At 36.8% G+C, this 19,315-nt stretch overlaps 1 protein-coding gene across 1 annotated transcript; it reads right to left on the bottom strand.

Moving 5' to 3' along the window:
* Window positions 1–9,843: 9,843 nt before the first annotated feature.
* LOC109217237 (probable (S)-N-methylcoclaurine 3'-hydroxylase isozyme 2) lies at window positions 9,844–11,621 on the bottom strand. The gene is made up of 2 exons (XM_019381469.1): window positions 10,712–11,621; window positions 9,844–10,641 (listed from the first exon to the last, which is right to left on the bottom strand). Exons 1-2 carry the CDS (start codon window positions 11,579–11,581, stop codon window positions 10,030–10,032), a joined length of 1,482 nt encoding a protein of 493 aa, XP_019237014.1. The 5' UTR covers window positions 11,582–11,621; the 3' UTR covers window positions 9,844–10,029.
* Window positions 11,622–19,315: the final 7,694 nt, after the last annotated feature.

Here is a 19,315-nt window from a genome sequence, read left to right as displayed (position 1 = left end):
GATAACTCGGGGACTGCCGTCAATCGCCATCTCCATCGACTTATCAAAAACCCGAGGCCATAAGACCCCAAGCGGGCAGACTCGGTCTAGCAAGACCTACATAAGGCAACAACAATATTTGTAAAACCTCAAGCAAGGCATGAACAATACTTGTTCCAAGTATCCAAAACTGTAAGACCTCAAAGGCATGAAAAACTTGTAAGACCTTACTAAAGGCATAGACCTAATCTCAAANGCGACCGCGCTCCTGTGGCAATGTTACTGCCATTTTGCGGGGTCAGGTGCACAGTCAGGCCTACCATGTGTGCGGGGTCGACTCATGTGGGATCATTTTAAGACCTTGCTTCGTCCCCACAACCCCAAATACAAAACTTGCTTTAGAAAGGGGAGCTCTCACAAACCTAACTCCTTAAAGGTCCCTCCACCATCCAAGGTAAGTTCTAATGGTGATTCTATGTTAATTTCAGTTTTCCAACATCTTATTAGCATGGGTAAACCCTCCATATCATTAGATATTGGATTGGGACATCATTGTTGAGAGAAGGAACCCTAGAACTCGAATTCAAGAAGATTGAACGCCAAGAAGGTAATATCTTCACCCTCTAATTGATTATAGCGTTGGATTAATGATTGTAGACTACAAGTTGAACATGAGATATGAGTTGATGGGTTTGATAGAAAAGCATGAACAATTATAGGTTTGGCTTGTTGATTGTTGATTATTGGTTAAGGGTGTTATTTATTTTATGGGTGAAGAAGAATGACATTGATTATAAGAAATTTGAGATTTTAGAATTTAACTAGGATCAAGAGAATGGCTTGTTGGGCGTAGAAACACCATTAATAAGGACTATGAAGCTTTATGTCACCAAGTGTTTGAGAAAATGCTTAAATGACTAAAAAATGAGAATTATTGCTAATATGGAATCCCTTTGACTTGTATTGATATAGATTAAAGCTGAAAGGGTTGGCGAATGTTGTATTAAGCTCAAGAGCAGGAAGATAAGGCATGTGAGGCTAACTCTCTATGTTTGGGAACGTTAATGATTCTCCCTACACTACGTTTCTTCTACGACATTACTAATTGCCCCAGAAATATAGTTTAGCCTAGTTCCTTGAATAGTTGTAGAATTTATATTCTTTAGCTTCATAACTCGTTCATGACTTTCATTCTGAACGTTGTGAGCTCAGTGCGTATTCAATATAGACATGGGTTTGATGCCCCCGAGTATTAGTATAGATTACTCAGTATGCCATAAATTGTTGAAGTTTCAGTGTTCATAATCAGTGCAAGAATACATATCTCAGTCTAGTCCTATTCAGTATTCAAGTATTATGTAACTATGTGTGATCAAGTATTCCAGTATCATGTAACTTAGTGTGATTTAGTATTTCACTATCATGTATTGCAGTATGATTCTCAGTTCTTGATTTTAAATCCCTGTATTTTGAACACTTGTATTTGGGCCTGAGGCCGCAGTTTATGTTTTATGCATCTTTGGGCCTGAGGCCACAGTTTATAATTTATGCATCTTTGAGCCTAAGGCCGCAGTTTATACTTTATGCATCTTTGGGCCTGAGGCCGCAGTTATGTATACGTATACTTGGGCCCGAGGGCGCAATTGTGCACATATATATATTGGGCCTGAGGCCGTAGTTTAATATTGAGATAAACAAGTTGTTCATCATTCAAAAGAGGGAGTATTCATATCCTTACTTCCTTTATCAATTCAGTAATCAGTAATCATTTCAGCTACCAGTTACCAGTTCAGTTATCAGTTACCAGTTCAGTTATTAGTTATCAATTATCATATTAGTTTCAGTTTCAATAGTTATCATTTCAGTTATCAATTATCATTTCTCAGTTATCAGCTTGGTTTCAGTTTCAGCATTTACAATTCTTTATTTTAGTTGCTTTACATACCAATGCAATTTAAATGTACTGACGTCCCTTTTGCCCGGGGCTTGTATCTCAAGATGCAGGTAATGATTTACAGGTTGATGATTCAGAGCGCTAGGATCCTCGTACCAGCTATTTGGTGATCCCCGGTTCTTTCGGGGCATTATCATTGCTTTATAGTCTTTCAGTGTTTACAGACAGTCAGTGTCTTCAGTACTTCATTAGAGGCTTCATAGACTAGAGTAACAGTTAGACAGATTCTCAGGCTTTTCATGTTATGCAATGTTGGCTACATATATGTTTCAAACTTGTTTTAGTATTTCCGCACTTTGATTTATATCATTCAAACTTTCAGTATATCAGCATGTGTTAGTTTATCTTCCGCATTCAGTATGTTATGATATCACATGTTGATTCAGCCAGCCAGTTGGTTCGCTCGGTCACATGTAGTTAGGCACCGAGTGTCGTGTTACGTCCAGGCCCAGGTTTGGGGGCGTGACAATGCTTGGTATCAGAGCCCTAGGTTCAAGTGTCCTAGGGAGTCCATGAAGCCGTGTCTAGTGGAGTTTCCTTTATATGTGTGTGCCGGCCACTCATATAAAAGTTAACTACAAAGACATCCAGGATTGTCTCCTTTTTTCTACTCTAGATCGTGCCATGAAACTTAGAGCAATAGGTAATCTTTTTTTCCTATCGAATTCCAAACGTATTGGATGCCCAAGCGACGCGCAGGAGAAACCTATGGTCCTAGAGAGGATAATTGCCCATTGGGGTATAATTATGGAGTACAGCTTGGAAAATATGAGACTTGAGAGGGTGTTAAGAGTGGGATGCAATGGATAGTAGTACATATTAGAGCATAACCTTATCAGAAAATACAAAAGCAGTTATCATGTCTTATGGCTATTAGTTTACCTCAGTTACCAGTTACACAATCTTTCAGTTAGCAAATTTATGGTTATTCAGTACGCCAGTATTCAGTTATATGTTTATCAAATATCCAATTTTCAGTGTATCAAAATTTCTGGTGACTTGTGAGTATACAGTGATGCATATGGGTTCACAAAGAAAATACAAGTAACAGTGATTATAGTGAAACATTCGCATATTTTAGGTCTGGATTAAGACCAAGACCCACCAGTGGCGCGGGAAATGATTTATCAGATGATGGTATACTTTGAAGGATAAGTTTGTGCATGGTAGTGTATTCGTATGTGTTTTACCTCCTAGAACAACTTCATTTAATTCTTGGAAATGGAGCCACAAGTTAGATAATGATAGTTCAGATATTAGACCCTAACATTAGTCACTATAGTTTTGGACAGAAAAGAGCCTAAGGGTAAAATACCTAGGAATCAGAAACGTTTGTTATTACCAAAGATGTGATTTCGTACAACTCATGCAAATGACTAAATGATATGATGTATTCAATGAGAACTAAGAGCAGCTAATAGTGAATTTCAGAGAATGATTTTAAGTTGTTTAGATTTATTCAAATCAGGACTAGAAGTACCACGTTAGTAAGCTACTATAAGAAGCAGCTATTGATGTATGATAAAAGATATGGCAGTTCCCCCTTAGGTTATGTGACTAAGTGATTACCGCGGATGTTTATAGTATGATATGATTTTGTATTGTATTGAATGGTTGGGGTTAGATATTCCAATTTTATTTAAGACAGATCAACTTTCCTAAGTGTGATCCATGTACATGGTCCAAAAAAAAAACCGGTAAGTATGCGACCATAGAACAGGGTCGGATGGTGAGGGAAGTTAGAAATAACCTTATTCCTCACTTTAGTTATCCAAAGTAGAACATGAAAACATGATTCTAGCAGGTGTTTAGTAAAAGAATAATAAGTAAGTTTTGAGTTGATACAGTGAATTAGCAATTTCGGCAAAGCTAGTAGAGGTACAATTTGATTCATTTAGCCAGGTTAACTCTAGTGAGTGGATGATAGTTTGAAATACCGAACGTGTGTTAGAACCCAAAGAGTTTAAGTTAAATCCGAAGTACAATGATAGTGTGAAAAACAATCAGCTAGCAATAAGAGAGCAAACTATAGAAAAATAGCCTTTAGGAATTATCAAAATGTAGTTTCTCCAGGATTGACAGTGTGAGCAGAGTTAAATTATTAAGAGTGTGTATGATGGTTGTGAATACATTAGCTTTCTGCTATGTGAATAATTTAGTTTTTCCTAGCTCAGAAGTAAGTTCGAAGATGTGTCGTCATTGACATAGAGTGCAAAGAATTGCAAAAAATAAGGAAAGTTATTTGGATCCCAAAAAAAAAGAGAAGGATCCGCAAGTATAAGACCTTTTGTTTAAGGGGTGATGTGAAAATTTTCAGTAAGTCCAGTTAGAGATTTGAAACCCGAATAGTTAGCATGGGATATGAAAAAGAAAAATTAGTTCGGTAATGAGGGAAAATTTGTATAATTACTACAAGGATTATGTCTAGCATGTGTAAGAAACACAAAGTGAGTAGAATGATCACTGAGCTTAGTTATTGATGATAAAGTGATCACAGAAAACTATAAAATCATGCTTATTCATGTGTCACGAGGGTAGTTCCATTCCACGAGACTCTAGTCTTCGGAGTACTGGTCAAAGACTTAGGTCACAACAATGCTATAAGTGTTTCCAGGAAGTGCTTAAGAAGATAAAGTGTGAGAAGTATAACTCATGATTGAGGTAGATAAGAGAACTCTGGTGAAAGAAGTTCACCAGCCAAGATAGGAGTTCGACTTCGAACTCCGAAGATGACGGAGTTGTTGTCTAGAACAGGACTTGTTCTCCCTTAGTAGCCAAAGAGAGGGAGAAACAATGTGATAATCCCTACGTGTTGCAGTTGAAAAGGGGATTCACATGTATAAGATGATGGCTTTTGAATAAGGGGGAGATGATGGTACTTTGAGGTACCAAGACAGATTGTGTGTTCCAGACATAGATGGACTTATAAAGGGTAGATCATGTTAGAAGCCTATAATTCCTAGTATTCTTTCCATCCAGGTTCCCCAAATATGCATCATGACCAAGGAGATTGATTGGTTGAACGACATGAAAAATAACGTCGCAGACTTGCGGCCAATTGTCTGAATTGTCAGCAAGTGAAAGTCGAGCAGCAGAAGGCCTAGTGTTTTATCACATATTACACATATTTTTAGTGGAGATGGTAAATGTGAAATTTATAACGGAATTATCTTTCTCATTTTAAAAGCATGATTTGATTGGATGATTGTAAATCGACTTACCAAGTCAGCACACTTCTTGCCAGTAAAGACTACAGATTCAACAGAAGATTATACCAAGTTATACATTCAGGAAATCGTCTAATTGCATGGGACTCCGTGGTTCGTCATTTGGGACTGTGGTGCTCAGTTTAAAATGAACTTTTAGTTGTTCTTTCCGAAAGGATTAGGCACAAGTTTTTCATCCTCAGAAAGATGGCCAGGCAGAGCGCATTATTCAAACAGTTGAGGATATGTCCTTGATGTTAAAAGTAATTGGGATGATCACATACCTCTCATTGACCTTACTAATAATAACCTACCGTTCTAGTATCGAGATGGCACCATAAGAAGCTCTGTGTGGGCGAAGGTGTAGACCGCCAATTGGTTGGTTCGAAGTTTCCCAAGAAGATTTATTGGGACCAAATTTAGTCTATCAGACAATGGAGAAAGTTAAGTTGATTCAAGAGCATTTGAAGACGGCTCATAGCCGCCAAAAGTCCTATTCGAGCGTGCGGCAAGAGACATAGAGTTTCAAGTTGATGACTGGGTGTTTCTAAAATTTTCGCCTATGAAAGGCGTTATAAGATTTGGGAAGAAGGGGAAGCATAGTCCCTGCTATGTTGGGCCATATAGAATCTTGCGAAGGATCGTTCAACTAGCTTATGAGTTGGAGTTTCCACCAAAATTAGCGGTGGTACAACCAATATTTCACGTGTCATGTTATAACATTCAGGTTTCCAGTACTCAGATACTCATGTCAGTTCAGTACTCAGATACTCATGTCAGTTCAGTACTCAGATACTCATGCCAGTTCAGTACTCAGATATTCATGTCAGCTTAGTACTTAAATATTGATATATGTTTAGTACTCAGATATTGATGTTAGTTCAATACTCAATTATTCGTGCCAGTTCAATATTCATATATCCATGTTAGTTAAGTATTCACGTATCCATGGCAGACCAATATTCAGTCAATGCAGTAGTCATTCAGTTCAGTATCTCAAAAGTTCAGTAATCATGTATTCATTCAGTTTAGTATGCAAGTGTTAATGAAAGTTCATGTTTCCATCATACCCGTTTAAGGTCTGGAGTTACCAGAAGTTACAGTCAGGACAATGATTCGAGGACGAATGATCCCAAGGGGGAGATAATGTAAAACCCCGTAAATTCGGACTAGCTGTGAATGTGTTAAATGGGTATTAATCTGATATTATAGACATATGAAGTCCTAGAGGGATGAGTATGGGTGAAAATAGTTGTTTTAGAATCAAGATGGAGAATGAGGTGCATAAGATTCGATAAAATCGACTAAGTTTACAAAAGGTCCATCTTCCAGCAGCAGTTAATAAAAATGTGTAAGTAAATTGGGAAAACACAAAAGATAAAAGTTGTAGGACTTTGAAATAGCTTTCCAACGATATATTATGAAGCTTTAACGGGTCTGTGTGCAAAACGTTATGCGCGTTTTACAGAACAGTGTGCAATATACGCGCCCTGAGCGCGGCCGCGCTCCTATGGCAGTGTTACTGCCATTTTACGCGGTCAGGCCTACCAAGTGCGCGGGGGCGCTCATGGGGGGTCATTTTAAAGCTTTACTTCATCCCCCACAGCCCCAAAACATAAAAGATTGCTCTAGAAAGGGGTGCTCTCAAAAACCTAACTCCTTAAAGGTCCCTCCACCATCCAAGGTAAGTTCTAATGGTGATTCTAAGTTAATTTCAATTTCCCAACATCTTATTAACATGGGTAAATCCTCCGTATCATTAGATATTCGATTGGGACATCATTGTTGAGAGAAGGAACCCTAGAACTCGAATTCAAGAAGATTGAACGTCAAGAAGGTAATATCTTCACCCTCTAATTGATTATAGCGTTGGATTAATGATTGTAGACTACAAGTTCATGAGATATGAGTTGATGGGTTTGATAGAAAAGCATGAACAGCTATAGGTTTGGCTTGTTGATTGTTGATTATTGGCTAAGGGTGTTGTTTATCTTATGGGTGAAGAAGAATGACATTGATTATAAGAAATTTGAGATTTTAGAATTTATCTAGGATCAAGAGAATGGCTTGTTGGGCGTAGAAACACCATTAGTAAGCACTATGAAGCTTTATGTCACCAAGTGTTTGAGGAAACGCTTAAGTGACTAAAACATGAGAATTATTGCTAATATGGAATCCCTTTGACTTGTATTGATATAAATTAAAGTTGAAAGGGTTGGCAAATGTTGTATTACGCTCAAGAGCAGGAAGATAAGGTATGTGAGGCTAACTCTCTGTGTTTGGGAACGTTTATGATTCTCCCTACACTACGTTTCTTTTACGACGTTACTAATTGCCTCGGAAATATAGTTTAGCCTAGTTCCTTGAATAGTTGTAGAACTTATATTCTTTAGCTTCATAACTCGTTCATGACTTTTATTCTGAACGTTGTGAGCTCAGTGCATATTCAATATATACTTGGGTTTGATGCCCCCGAGTCTTAGAATAGATTACTCAGTATGCCATAATCAGTTGAAGTTTCAGTGTTCATAATCAGTTCAAGAATACATATCTCAGTCTAGTCCTATTCAGTATTCCAGTATTATGTAACTCAGTCTGATCCAGTATTCCAGTATCATGTAACTCAGTATGATTCAGTATTTCACTATCATGTATTGCATTATGATTCTCAGTTCCTGATCTTAAATCCCTGTATTTTGAACACCTGTATTTGGGCCTCAGGCCGCAGTTTATGCTTTATGCATCTTTGGGCCTGAGGTCGCAGTTTATGCTTTATGCATCTTTGGGCCTAAGGCTGCAGTTTATGCTTTATGCATCTTTGGGCCTGAGGCCGCAGTTATGTATACGTATACTTGGGCCCGAGGGCGCAGTTGTGCACATATATACATTGGGCCTGAGGCCGCAGTTTAATATTCAGATAAACGGGTTGTTCATCATTCAGAAGAGGGAGTATTCATATCCTTAATTCCTTTATCATTTTAGTTATCAGTTATCATTTCAGTTACCAGTTACCAGTTCAGTTATCAGTTACCAGTTCAGTTATTAGTTATCAATTATCATTTCAGTTTTAATCTCAGTTTCAATAGTTATCATTTCAGTTATCAATTATCAATTCTCAGTTATCAGCTTGGTTTCAGTTTCAGCATTTACAATTCTTTCTTTCAGTTGCTTTACATACCAGTGCAATTTAAATGTACTGATGTCCCTTTTGCCCGGGGCTTGCATCTCACGATGCAGGTAATAATTTACAGGTTGATGATTCAGAGTTCTAGGATCCTCGTACCAAGCTATTTGGTGATCCCCAGTTCTTTCGGGGCATTATCATTACTTTACAGTCTTTCAGTATTTACCGACAGTCAGTGTCTTCAGTACTACATTAGAGGCTTCATGGACTAAAGTAACAGTTAGACAGAGTCTCAGGCTTTTCATGTTAAGAAATGTTGGCTACATATATGTTTCAGACTTGTTTTACTATTTCCGCACTTTGATTCATATCATCTAGACTTTCAGTATATCAGCATGTGTTAGTTTATCTTCTGCATTCAGTATGTTATGATATCACATGTTGATTCAGCCAGCCAGTTGGTTCGCTCGGTCACATATAGTTAGGCACCGAGTTCCGTGTTACGTCCAGGCCCAGGTTCGGGGCGTGACAACTTATTATGGTGATGCACGAGGTTTCTGTCGTGCGGTTATTGTTATTGTGGTGCACGAGGTTTCTGTCGTGCGGTTGTTGTTGTGGGGTTGCACGAGGTTTCTGCCGTGCTATTGTTACTATTAATATTTACACATGCAGTGTGACAGGCGGGGTATATATATGTGGGTTGCGCATGTGCCGAGACAAGGTGGGAACATTATTATGCACGTGTGGCGAGACAAGGCGGGCATTTACTTTACTATTGCACACGTGGCGAGACAAGGTGGGCTATGTCACGGATTTATTTTTGATGACTTGTGATGGCCTCAGGGTATTCTTGTTGTTGATATTTGTGTAAGTGGAACACATACCAGTGTGAGTTTTATCTTGTGCAAGTTGTGAGCAAACATTCTATGTGTTGTCCGTTTCTTTTCTTATATTTATTAGCTGGTACGAACTATGTTAGGACACTTGCACAAGCATACATGTAGTTAAGCACTCTTATCGGTTAAGAGGTTTTCTTGATATTGTTGAGTATAGATGCATACCTTTGTTTACTTGCCTTCTATGTGAGAATGACTCTATTTGGCACTCGAGTCGTCAGTGCGGTTATGAAGCGTAATGAGGACACAGGATGCCAAGTGTTAGGGTTCAGGCATAGTGCCATTTTCTTTGGTTTATCATTAATGGTTCACCTATCAAACGGGTAGAGGCTTGTTGGTTGCCACATTACGGCCTCGATTTAGATCGTGGAAAGAACAATTCAACGATAATGGATACATAATAGCTTAGATACATGATATAGATAATCTATAAAAATCCGTATACGTACTCTGACCATTGTAAGCATGCCAAGTTGAATAAAGAGACAATTATCATTATTTTCTCTACTTCTAGTGAGTTTTGATGTTTGAGTATTATATTGCTCTACAAACACCAGTAAGCATGGCGTACTAAAATTACAAACTCTTGATCGCTGATAAAAAGAGACATTTTCTGCTAGCCTACTTGAGTAGATCTTTAGCAGAAGTAGTTGGAGTGTGCACTTGGTAAAGCAACAACCATAATAAAGAAAAGTATTTCTATTTAAATTCATACAAACCTTGCAAGAAGTTTAATTATTTCGAAAGTTTATTAGAGTGTCCATCCTCAGACACAATACAACAACTTAAATATTGCATAGTACACGCATAACAATAGTGATAATGAAAGTCTTACAACATATATCATCTGCTTCTTTTCGTCATTCTTCATCACATTTTCCGCAATTTAGGAATGACAAGAAGTGGCTCTTTCTTAAGCATAGTGATAATCACAATCTCTTCCATGTTAATCTGAGCCAGATCCATGTCATTTGGGAGAGACCAATCAAACTTATGGATCAAAGAAGCAACAACAAAGGGAACAACCTTGGAAGCTAAAGGCTGTCCAGGACATATTCTCCTTCCAGAACTAAAAGGGATATACTCAAAATGTTGCCCCATGTAGTTCACCTTTGAATTGATAAATCTTTCGGGATCGAAGCTCAAAGGATCGTCCCAAAATTTAGGATCCCTTGCAACTGCCCACGTATTAACCAACGTTTGGGTGTCTTTTGGAATTCTGTAACCCATGATTTCACACGCTTGAACAGCGCGGTGAGGAAGTAGCAGTGGTCCAGGAGGATGCAACCTTAGTGTCTCCTTAAAACAAGCGTCCAAGTATGGTAAGTTGGGTAAGTCAGATTCCTTTACAAAGCCCTTAGCTCCTACTACCTGTGCGATTTCATCCTGGACCTTTTGTAAGACTTGTCGATTTCTAAGTATTTCTACAAGCATCCATTCACTTGTATCGACTGAAGTTCCTGTACCAGCTCCAAATAGTTCCTGAAAGAAAATACTCAGTAAGTTGTTAATATATATGAAACAGGTGACGAGGAAAGATATCGAAACGTACCACAAGCAATGCATTGATCTGTATATCAGTGTAACCATTTTTAAGCAAAACATCTGTAAAATCTTTAGCAGCTCCTAAAGAAGGTAATTGGCTGTCTCTATTTGATCTTTTGTCCTGAACAATGCCTTCCCAAACAGCAGAAATTTTATGAAAAATACATATGATCTTCTTATATGTTCCTTGAAAATCCCAACCCAATATAGGATACAAATCTACTAGCTTCGGAATGGCAGAAACATCTATGTATTCGTTCATATAATTCTTGAATCCTTCACCTGGGCCCTTGCCCTCAAAATCTATTAAATCCATTGAAAAGAACAAATTACCCATTATGTTTAAAGCGGTCACAAAAAACAAGTCCTTGATCTTAATCACTTGGCCCTGTTTTTGAGACAGACATTGTATCAGTTCCATGACTTTCTCCTCCCTCATACTTACCTGTGATTCCAAAGCTTTTCCAGAGAAAAGCTCTGTCCTAAGCATCGCACGGATACTTCGATAATAATCATCACACTCCTCCAAAAATGCGGGTGACAAATTGTGAAGTAACGACCCCTTTATTCGGAGGGGACGAGAAACAAAGCGACCAGCAAGAATACGATCATGGGTTTTAAGAACCTCAGCAGCAGCTGCAGGGGATGAGGCAACCACCATTAGTTGGCTGCCAAACCACATGGACATGAGATCAGGACCGTGACATTGCGCTAGCTTTGCTAGAGCGATATGAGGAAGTCCTTTTTCACCTAGTTGGAACAGGTTTCCAACTACTGGCCATGAAAATGGACCTGGAGGAAGTCCTAATTTTGATGAATATAAGTACTTCAACGTGATTATAAGGACCAGAGACACTACAATTAGACCGAATATCATCGCTATAGCTTAACTCTATAAACTGCTAGTTATTTTTTCTCTTCTCTAAGTTGAAATGTAAAAGCGCATTATATATATATATATATATATATATATATATATATATCACACCTGGACTTCTTAGCATATTGGAATTTAAAAGTTCAAAAAGGAACGTGCAAGTAAGAGATAGATATTCAAATCTTTTCATTTTCTTAAGTTAAAGATACTGTCCATGTCTCACTTCCCATGTGATCATTCCTTATTTTTAATTTGGAAAAATAGATGTTCAACACTAGACTGCTAATAAGCATATCGACGAATATAATGTATTTGCGTCATTTATATACAGTTACAACGTTGTTATGTTAGGTGACTATTGTGGCTAAGGCTAGTGTTTAACGTGAAAATGGTAATAACAATTAAATTTGATTATGGGATTCTAAAAATACGTGATTTATTTTTATGCTAGTTGTTATGCAGTTGATGCTATGTGAAAGACATAGAAACGAGATTAGAGCTTGAGAGCAAGTTGATAACCAAACCGAATGATTAATAGTCGGGGCCTCGAGCTCGCCTATTCGGGGGCCTCGGGGTCGAGTCAGGTGCTCGGCTGGGAGCTATCGAGGGTAGTCGATGGACGACTAACAGTTATAATAAAATCAATGACGGCTCTTTATGGCCAATAATAAGCAATAAATGAAGAACAATAGATAGAACACAATAAATATAGGCAATAAATGGAAGCAATAATATCAAGAGAGTATGTTAGAGAGCAGAGAAAATGTTCTTGTGTATTTAGTATGGAGAAACAGATGTGTACAAATGACAAGGGTTCCCCTTTATATATGAGGGGGAACGTAGTACAAAATACATTAACTACAAAGATATGGGCAGGTATAGCCACCTAATGCCCTGATACGGGTCAGAGCTAGACCTCTAGGCTTTGTCAGCCTCAGTCGTGCGCCTAGGGAACTACCCACTTTTTATCATAGCTGTCGACTTGCACCGTCTCGAGGTTGAGCATCGATGGCCCTTTGGGGTGAATCTCGATCGTAGTCCCGAGCTTTTGGAGAGCTTTGCTTACGAGGCGTTATAATGACCGAAAATCGGACCCTCCGATTTTACCGCATACAGATAGTGCCCGCATTTCTTTATAGTGGAAAGATAAGAAACAATTTTGATATTCTTCTCTTCGAACATTCTCGCGATANTTTGATTGTGCAATTCATATATTTTTAGTATTTGATTGTATTTCGTATATTTTTAGTATAATAATGTCTTCAAAGCCCTACTATTTAAACAAACCTACACTACAACATTATGTATATATAGCTACAAATTCTTAGCTACATGTATGAACATCGTGGCTAATAAATAACAATAGCCACGAAAGTTAAAATTATGTGGCTATTTACAATTTCATAAAAATATTTAGCTACAAAAAAATATTGGCAAAGCTAATTTATCATTTTTGTTATATTTGCTAACTGTCGTGGCAATAATTACACAAATAGCTATAAATTTATTGCTACAATAAAATGTCGTAGCTAATCGTATTTTTGTTGCCACGTATTTGAAGTTATTGTAGCAATAGCAGTTATATAGCCACAAAAACTTACTTCTGACAAAGTGTTGTAGCTAAATAGATATTTTTGCCTCAACTAATAAAAGCATATAGCAATAGCTGGATTATTAGCTATAAATTTATTGTTACAACGATATTTTGTAGCTAATTGTGAGTTTTTGCCACACAACTGAAATTACTATAGCAATATTAATCTTTTTGCCACAAAATATTACTAGAGAAAAAGTGTTGTAGCTGAATAGGTATTTTTGCTTCAATTATGAAAATTTATGGCAAAAACTAACTTAATAGCTACAAAGTTATTCTGATATAATAAAATGTTGTAGCTAAATATAAACTTTTGTCACGTGTTTGAAGTTGCTGCAACTATAGCATGTTAGCCACAATAATGATTTGAGATAAATTTTGAATATAAAAACTATTTTAAAATTCAAGTTATAAGAAACCGAGAACATCTTGGCCTAATAGCTACAATTATTTGTTATGATAGATTGATATAACTGCGACAATAAAAATAGCCAATGAACTTCCGTAGTTATTTATAATTTTTGTCATGCGCTTTAAGTTACCATATCAATATTATTTACCATAACAAATTAGTTGTTAAAAAAGTTCATAGATAAAAAACATTTGCTTTCTATCAAATTAGTTGTTAAAAATGTTCAAGCTGTAATTCTCAAATTCTCATATGGGAAACCAGATATCCAGGAGTTGCGACAATTAATTCCAAAACAGTTTGACGTCAAAGGCTACTGCAATGTTGGACAGCTTGGATATCGACACATCTTGGTAAGGTTTGATCTCTTTGAAGACTTCGTTCAAGTTTTGTCAAGATCAACAGGTTATGTTAAGGCAAAGGGAGATAAATTCTTCTATAGATCATTCGCATGGACAATGGGATTTAATCTACGTGAAGAAACCTCGAGGGCGGTCGTTTGGATATCACTGCCTGATCTTCTTGTGACTTTGTTTGCAAAGAAATCCTTAATGTCCATAGCTGCAGCAGTAGGTAAACCTTTAGCTGTGGACAAAGCGACACAAGATCGAACGCGACCAAGTACGACTAGGGTTAAGGTGTTATTAGTCCTACTGGATAAGCATCCTAAGAAAGTTAGGATTCATATTGTTGATGTAAGATCAGGAAAAACCATTAATCATTATCAGGAGATTGTTTATGATAATCTTCCAAAATATTGTTCATGTTGCAAACATCAAGGACATGATGAAGATCATGTCGTTGGAGAATTGAACAAAATAAGAATGAGGTGGTTGATAGGGAAGGCAGTGAACGCCCGGAAAGATTTGAAAAACTTCAAGGTGATGCTAGAGACTTTCTCAATGCAAAGAGGAATGTACAATTGCAGGATTTAGCAGGAAACAAAACGAACAGGTAGTGCAAAGAGAAGGAGGAAAACAGATTGTTAATGTGGACAATGATAGGGTCGTGAATCGAGGTGCAGTACAAGATCAACAACCTGGGAAGATCAATGAAATAGAGAGGGCTGGACAAGCAACAGATGGAAGTATGACTGTTGCTAGAGGAATTGAGAGTAATGCTGCTGTTGGAATTTCCAACACAGCAGGTGCTATAGCTCCAGCTGTACCTATAGAGGAGGCTCTAAAATTTGACAAGGGACCTCGTCAACCTTCAAGAGATGTCCATGCTTCTACTGTGTTTGCAAGAATGTATCTAGCTACTGCTGGTGCTTCAAAAACTGCTACTGATCGAGCTGTTGTTAGTGCACAGGCTGGAATTGAAAGTATAGATAGGGCAGCTGGTGATCAAAATAATACAAGCAATGAAAGGGTAAATGTTGGAATTGCTTCTTCAGGAGGTAACTCTGGTATTGAGGTTTCTCTAAAGCCAACTGAAGGTGAGCAGCAGGAAATTGCAAGGCCAAGCTCTGACGGAGAAGCTGTTGCCTAAACTTCTGGGATAGACGTCACTATGAATAAGAGCAAACCGGTGGAAAATACAACTAGGAAGATAGTTGAGGATGGTAAGGCTAAAGAAACAAACGCAAAGGAGGGAGAATGGAATGTGGTAACATCGAGAAAATCTCCTTCAAAGAAGGGGGGTTCACCAAAATATCAGAACAAAGGTGTTCGACGAAAGGACTTCAACGTTAGTTCCAGCTCAAATACTTTCGAGGTTCTTGATGCTGCTGGGGACCCTGAAGTTGAGGCAACAGGTTTACATGATAAGGGAATGTTGAGACAAGTAGTTCCAATGCCCAGCTTTGAACAACGAGGGCAAGGCAGTGTTGGTTTGGAGAAGAAAATTGTTGCTCGACCAAATGCCTCAAAGAAAAATGTGGTGGAGGAAAATCTGAGCAAGCAAGCACACAAATCAAATATTCCAACACTGTAATTTTCAAGCCCTCAGGTGGAACAAATTATTAGAGAAGCTCAGAATGCAATGATGGTCAATAATATGGTTAATCAACCATTGGTTACATTGAACACATCCGTCTTTGAAGTACCATCACAATCGTTTGAGTCTTGTGGTGAACATGGTGGTGATCATGGACAGATGGTGCTCTCTACAGGAAATAACAATGAGATTTCTAAAGCAAATGTGAGGGAGATGGCAATTAATTCTAAGTTATGGGCTGACCAACGTGAATATGATCGTGAAGAAGATTTGGGAGTTGATTTTGTGGAGGAGTCTTCTGATGATGGTGAGAGGTGTAGTGGTGATGAGGAGATGTTATCAGTTGGCTCACCTTTGCCAAAAATTGGCAGCTCTTCAAAGTTGATCTCAGGCAGCAAATTAAATGCAAAAGCCCCAAATTTTATTCCTAAAACTAGGCAGCAAATAACAGCTGCTAGCTCGATAGCAAAGGCAGTAGAGATGATTCCTGGGCAGCACCAGCTTATACCTAGCACCCCAGCTGCTAAATGTGTGAGTGATCAACATGAAGCAGCTACTAAACAACAACAACAATGTGCAATATCTACTTCAAACGATGGACAGCAGAGTCAGCAAATAGCAGCAGCATTACCAAGTGCAAATCAGCAAAAAGAAGCAGTAATGTCAAGTGCTAATCAGCAACAACAGCAACTTAAGCTAAACACTTCAGCTGTTATTCCTACAGATGATCGAAAAGGAGCAACAACGTCAAATTCTGGACAGAAACAAATTGTGACAACTACTCCAGTTATTTCGATAAAGGAGAAAAAACTGTTGGATGCATTGGTAAGTTCTGATCCTCTAAACTCTTTAAATCATACTGCCTCTAGCACTTGTCGTGGGAATATGAGCAGGAACAAATTGCAAAGACAACAACAAAACAAGGCAAGTTTGATCAATGTACAAGATGGAAATACCTTGATGACACAAGGTTTTCCTCAAGACATGCCAAATCCGGTGATTGTGGGTAGAGATACATATGAAGAAGGTGAGGAAGATGATATTCTAAATCAACGCCGGGCAGAGGCATCAAGAAAAGGTGATTTATCACCTATGCATAGCGGAAAAAATAAAAAGTCTCATACAAGGGAAAAAAGTGGGACGGAAGATAAGGCGACTTCCAATGAGAGTTGCCAAACAAAATCAGGCCATCCAAACTACATCCACAAAGTCCAATCGTTCAAAGAAAAAATCATGAATTTTGAAGACATTTTGAGAAGGGTTGATGATGAATACAAGAGTATAAATGTGGAAGATTTCACAACACTAGAGAAGAGAGAACATTACTGTTATTTCTACATATTTTTATTCTACCATCACATTAGCATAGTTCTATGTAATATCATCACAGAGTATATTATAAACTCTGTGATGATCATAGAATATCTAGTTCTAGCTAGTTCTTTCTTTTTACATGCTTGTTAGTAGGTGAGGCTTTTTCTTTGCCTCAATAGGATTAGTAAGGTAAGGTTTAGCCCCGTTTGTGTTGCTCTAGTCCTATGCCTTTGGAAAGATATCCAAATGGCTATGAGATTATATGCCCTCGTGAGACTTTGCCGGCAGCCACACCATGATTCCTCTACATGAGGCTGCCATAAGGGCAATGTGAGGCGCAGAGGAGTGATTATATAGCCAAGGCATAGAGGCAACACTACTGGTACTATTGTCCCCCTTATTTTTACTCTTCCTATGTGATTTTTTTTTTCCTTTTATTATTAATAAAACTAGCCCTAGGCACCTGCCTAGTGGATTTGCTTAAAAAAAATATTTGCTTTGATTATAAAATCAATATAAGTGTTTGTCTAAAAATCAGAGTAATTTTATAAAAATAAATGTCAAATATAAAAAGTTAGATTTTTCCTACAATGTAGAAAAGTTAGTAAGTGCATATAATTGAAAATTTTAGTAATACTCGAATAACAAAGAATAAAATGAAAAAAAAAATAGATTATGTGTACACTTACTTATGACATCAATGCTTAACTTCTTGACTTGTTAAGTTTATTCAATGTATATTAGGTCCTTTATTATATTAAATAAGAATTTAGCATAATTTATTATATTTAAGCACTTATTTTAAAATAAGTACTCATATAGAACACTTTAATATGGTACTTAATTATTTTAAATAAATACTTAAAGCAATTTCATATATCTAAGCATTTCTTTTTGAAACAAGTACTAATATTCATTTTAGAGTTTCAAAAACTAAGTTTTCCGATTATATAAACTTAATATTATAACGTGGTTAATATTTAAGTCCATAACAAAAATAACTATATTGCAATTCTTACAAAATAAGTATTACTCATAGGTTTGAATTATACTTATAAAGAACAAATTGAATATATCTAATTCATGTGTAAGTAACTACTTATATAAAATTTATACAACTATAAGCTCGTATCCATTACATTGTATATAGAATCATGATGACAAAAACGTCATATAAATTTTGTCCTTTACTAATCTAATAATTTATTAATTATCATAAAACTCATTATCTATCGAAACAATTGAGAGTTTACTATGGTTCTCATACTATATCATGTTTCATCTCTTTTGTGACTATAAAGTTTTATTTTTAAAATAAGAATTTAATATGTTTGATAATTAAGTATATGACTCAACTAACTATTATATTATATTTTATATTAAGTAANTATATATATATATATATATATATATATATATATATATATATATATATATATATATATATATATATATATATATATATATATATATATATATATATATAAATTATCAATTTAATACAATTTAAATACGAGCACATGACAAAAATAACAATATCATAGTGCAATATCAAAAAAGTATTACTACATGTGAGTTATAGTTATATTTTAAATAACTATGCAACTATTGTAACGATCCGGCCGGTCGTTATAAGAATTAACGCCTCGATCCCCTATTAACTGCATTCCCCGTGTTTGTTTCTGCTATTGTGAGTTGCCGGGAGGATTTAATTGGAGTTTCGGAGAGTTTTGGGACACTTAGTCCCTAAATGAGAGTTTAAGTTTTAGAATTTGGACCGTAGTCGGAACAGTGTGAAGACGGCCTCGGAATGGAGTTCTGTTGGTTCCTTTAGCTCCGTTGGGTGATTTCGGGTTTAGGAGCGTGTCGGATTGTGTTTTGGAAGTCCGTTGCTTAATTAGGCTTGAAATGTTGAAAGTTAAATTTTTGAAGTTTCCGGTTCGATAGTGAGATTTGGATATCGGGGTCGGAATAGAACTCCGGAAGTTGGAGTAGCTCCGTAGTGTTGAATGTGAAGGGTGTGCAAAATTTCAGGTCATTCGGACGATCTTTGATAGACTTTTTGATCGAAAGCGTAATTCGTATATTTTTGAAATTCTTAGGCTTGAATCCGATGTCAATTCGATGTATTTTAAGGATTGGTATAAGTTTGGATAGTGGTACACGACTTGGTCGTGCTTTTGGTTGAGGTGATCAGAGTTTGCCGTTTTGATGTAAATTTACTATTATGCGTCATTTGCCATGCCCCCAATTATATAAGTCAGTCATTGAATTTAATTAAACCTAATACATTACTTACTCCATCCGTTCTTTTTACTTCCGCCGGTTCATTTTATTTGATTTTTTTTACCTTTTTTTTTGTGATTCATAATATTTAATTTTTTCAAATATCAAAAAGTAATAAATTTTTCTGATAGATATTGAAATTAAAAAGTAAAAAAAGGAACGTTCAACTAAGAGATAGATATTCCAATCTTTT

This window comes from Nicotiana attenuata, unplaced genomic scaffold (assembly GCF_001879085.1).
Source record: "Nicotiana attenuata strain UT unplaced genomic scaffold, NIATTr2, whole genome shotgun sequence".
NCBI classification, from domain to species: Eukaryota; Viridiplantae; Streptophyta; class Magnoliopsida; order Solanales; family Solanaceae; genus Nicotiana; species Nicotiana attenuata.
The sequence above is the reverse complement of the archived record's forward strand: the minus strand, read 5'-3'. Positions and strand labels throughout refer to the sequence as shown.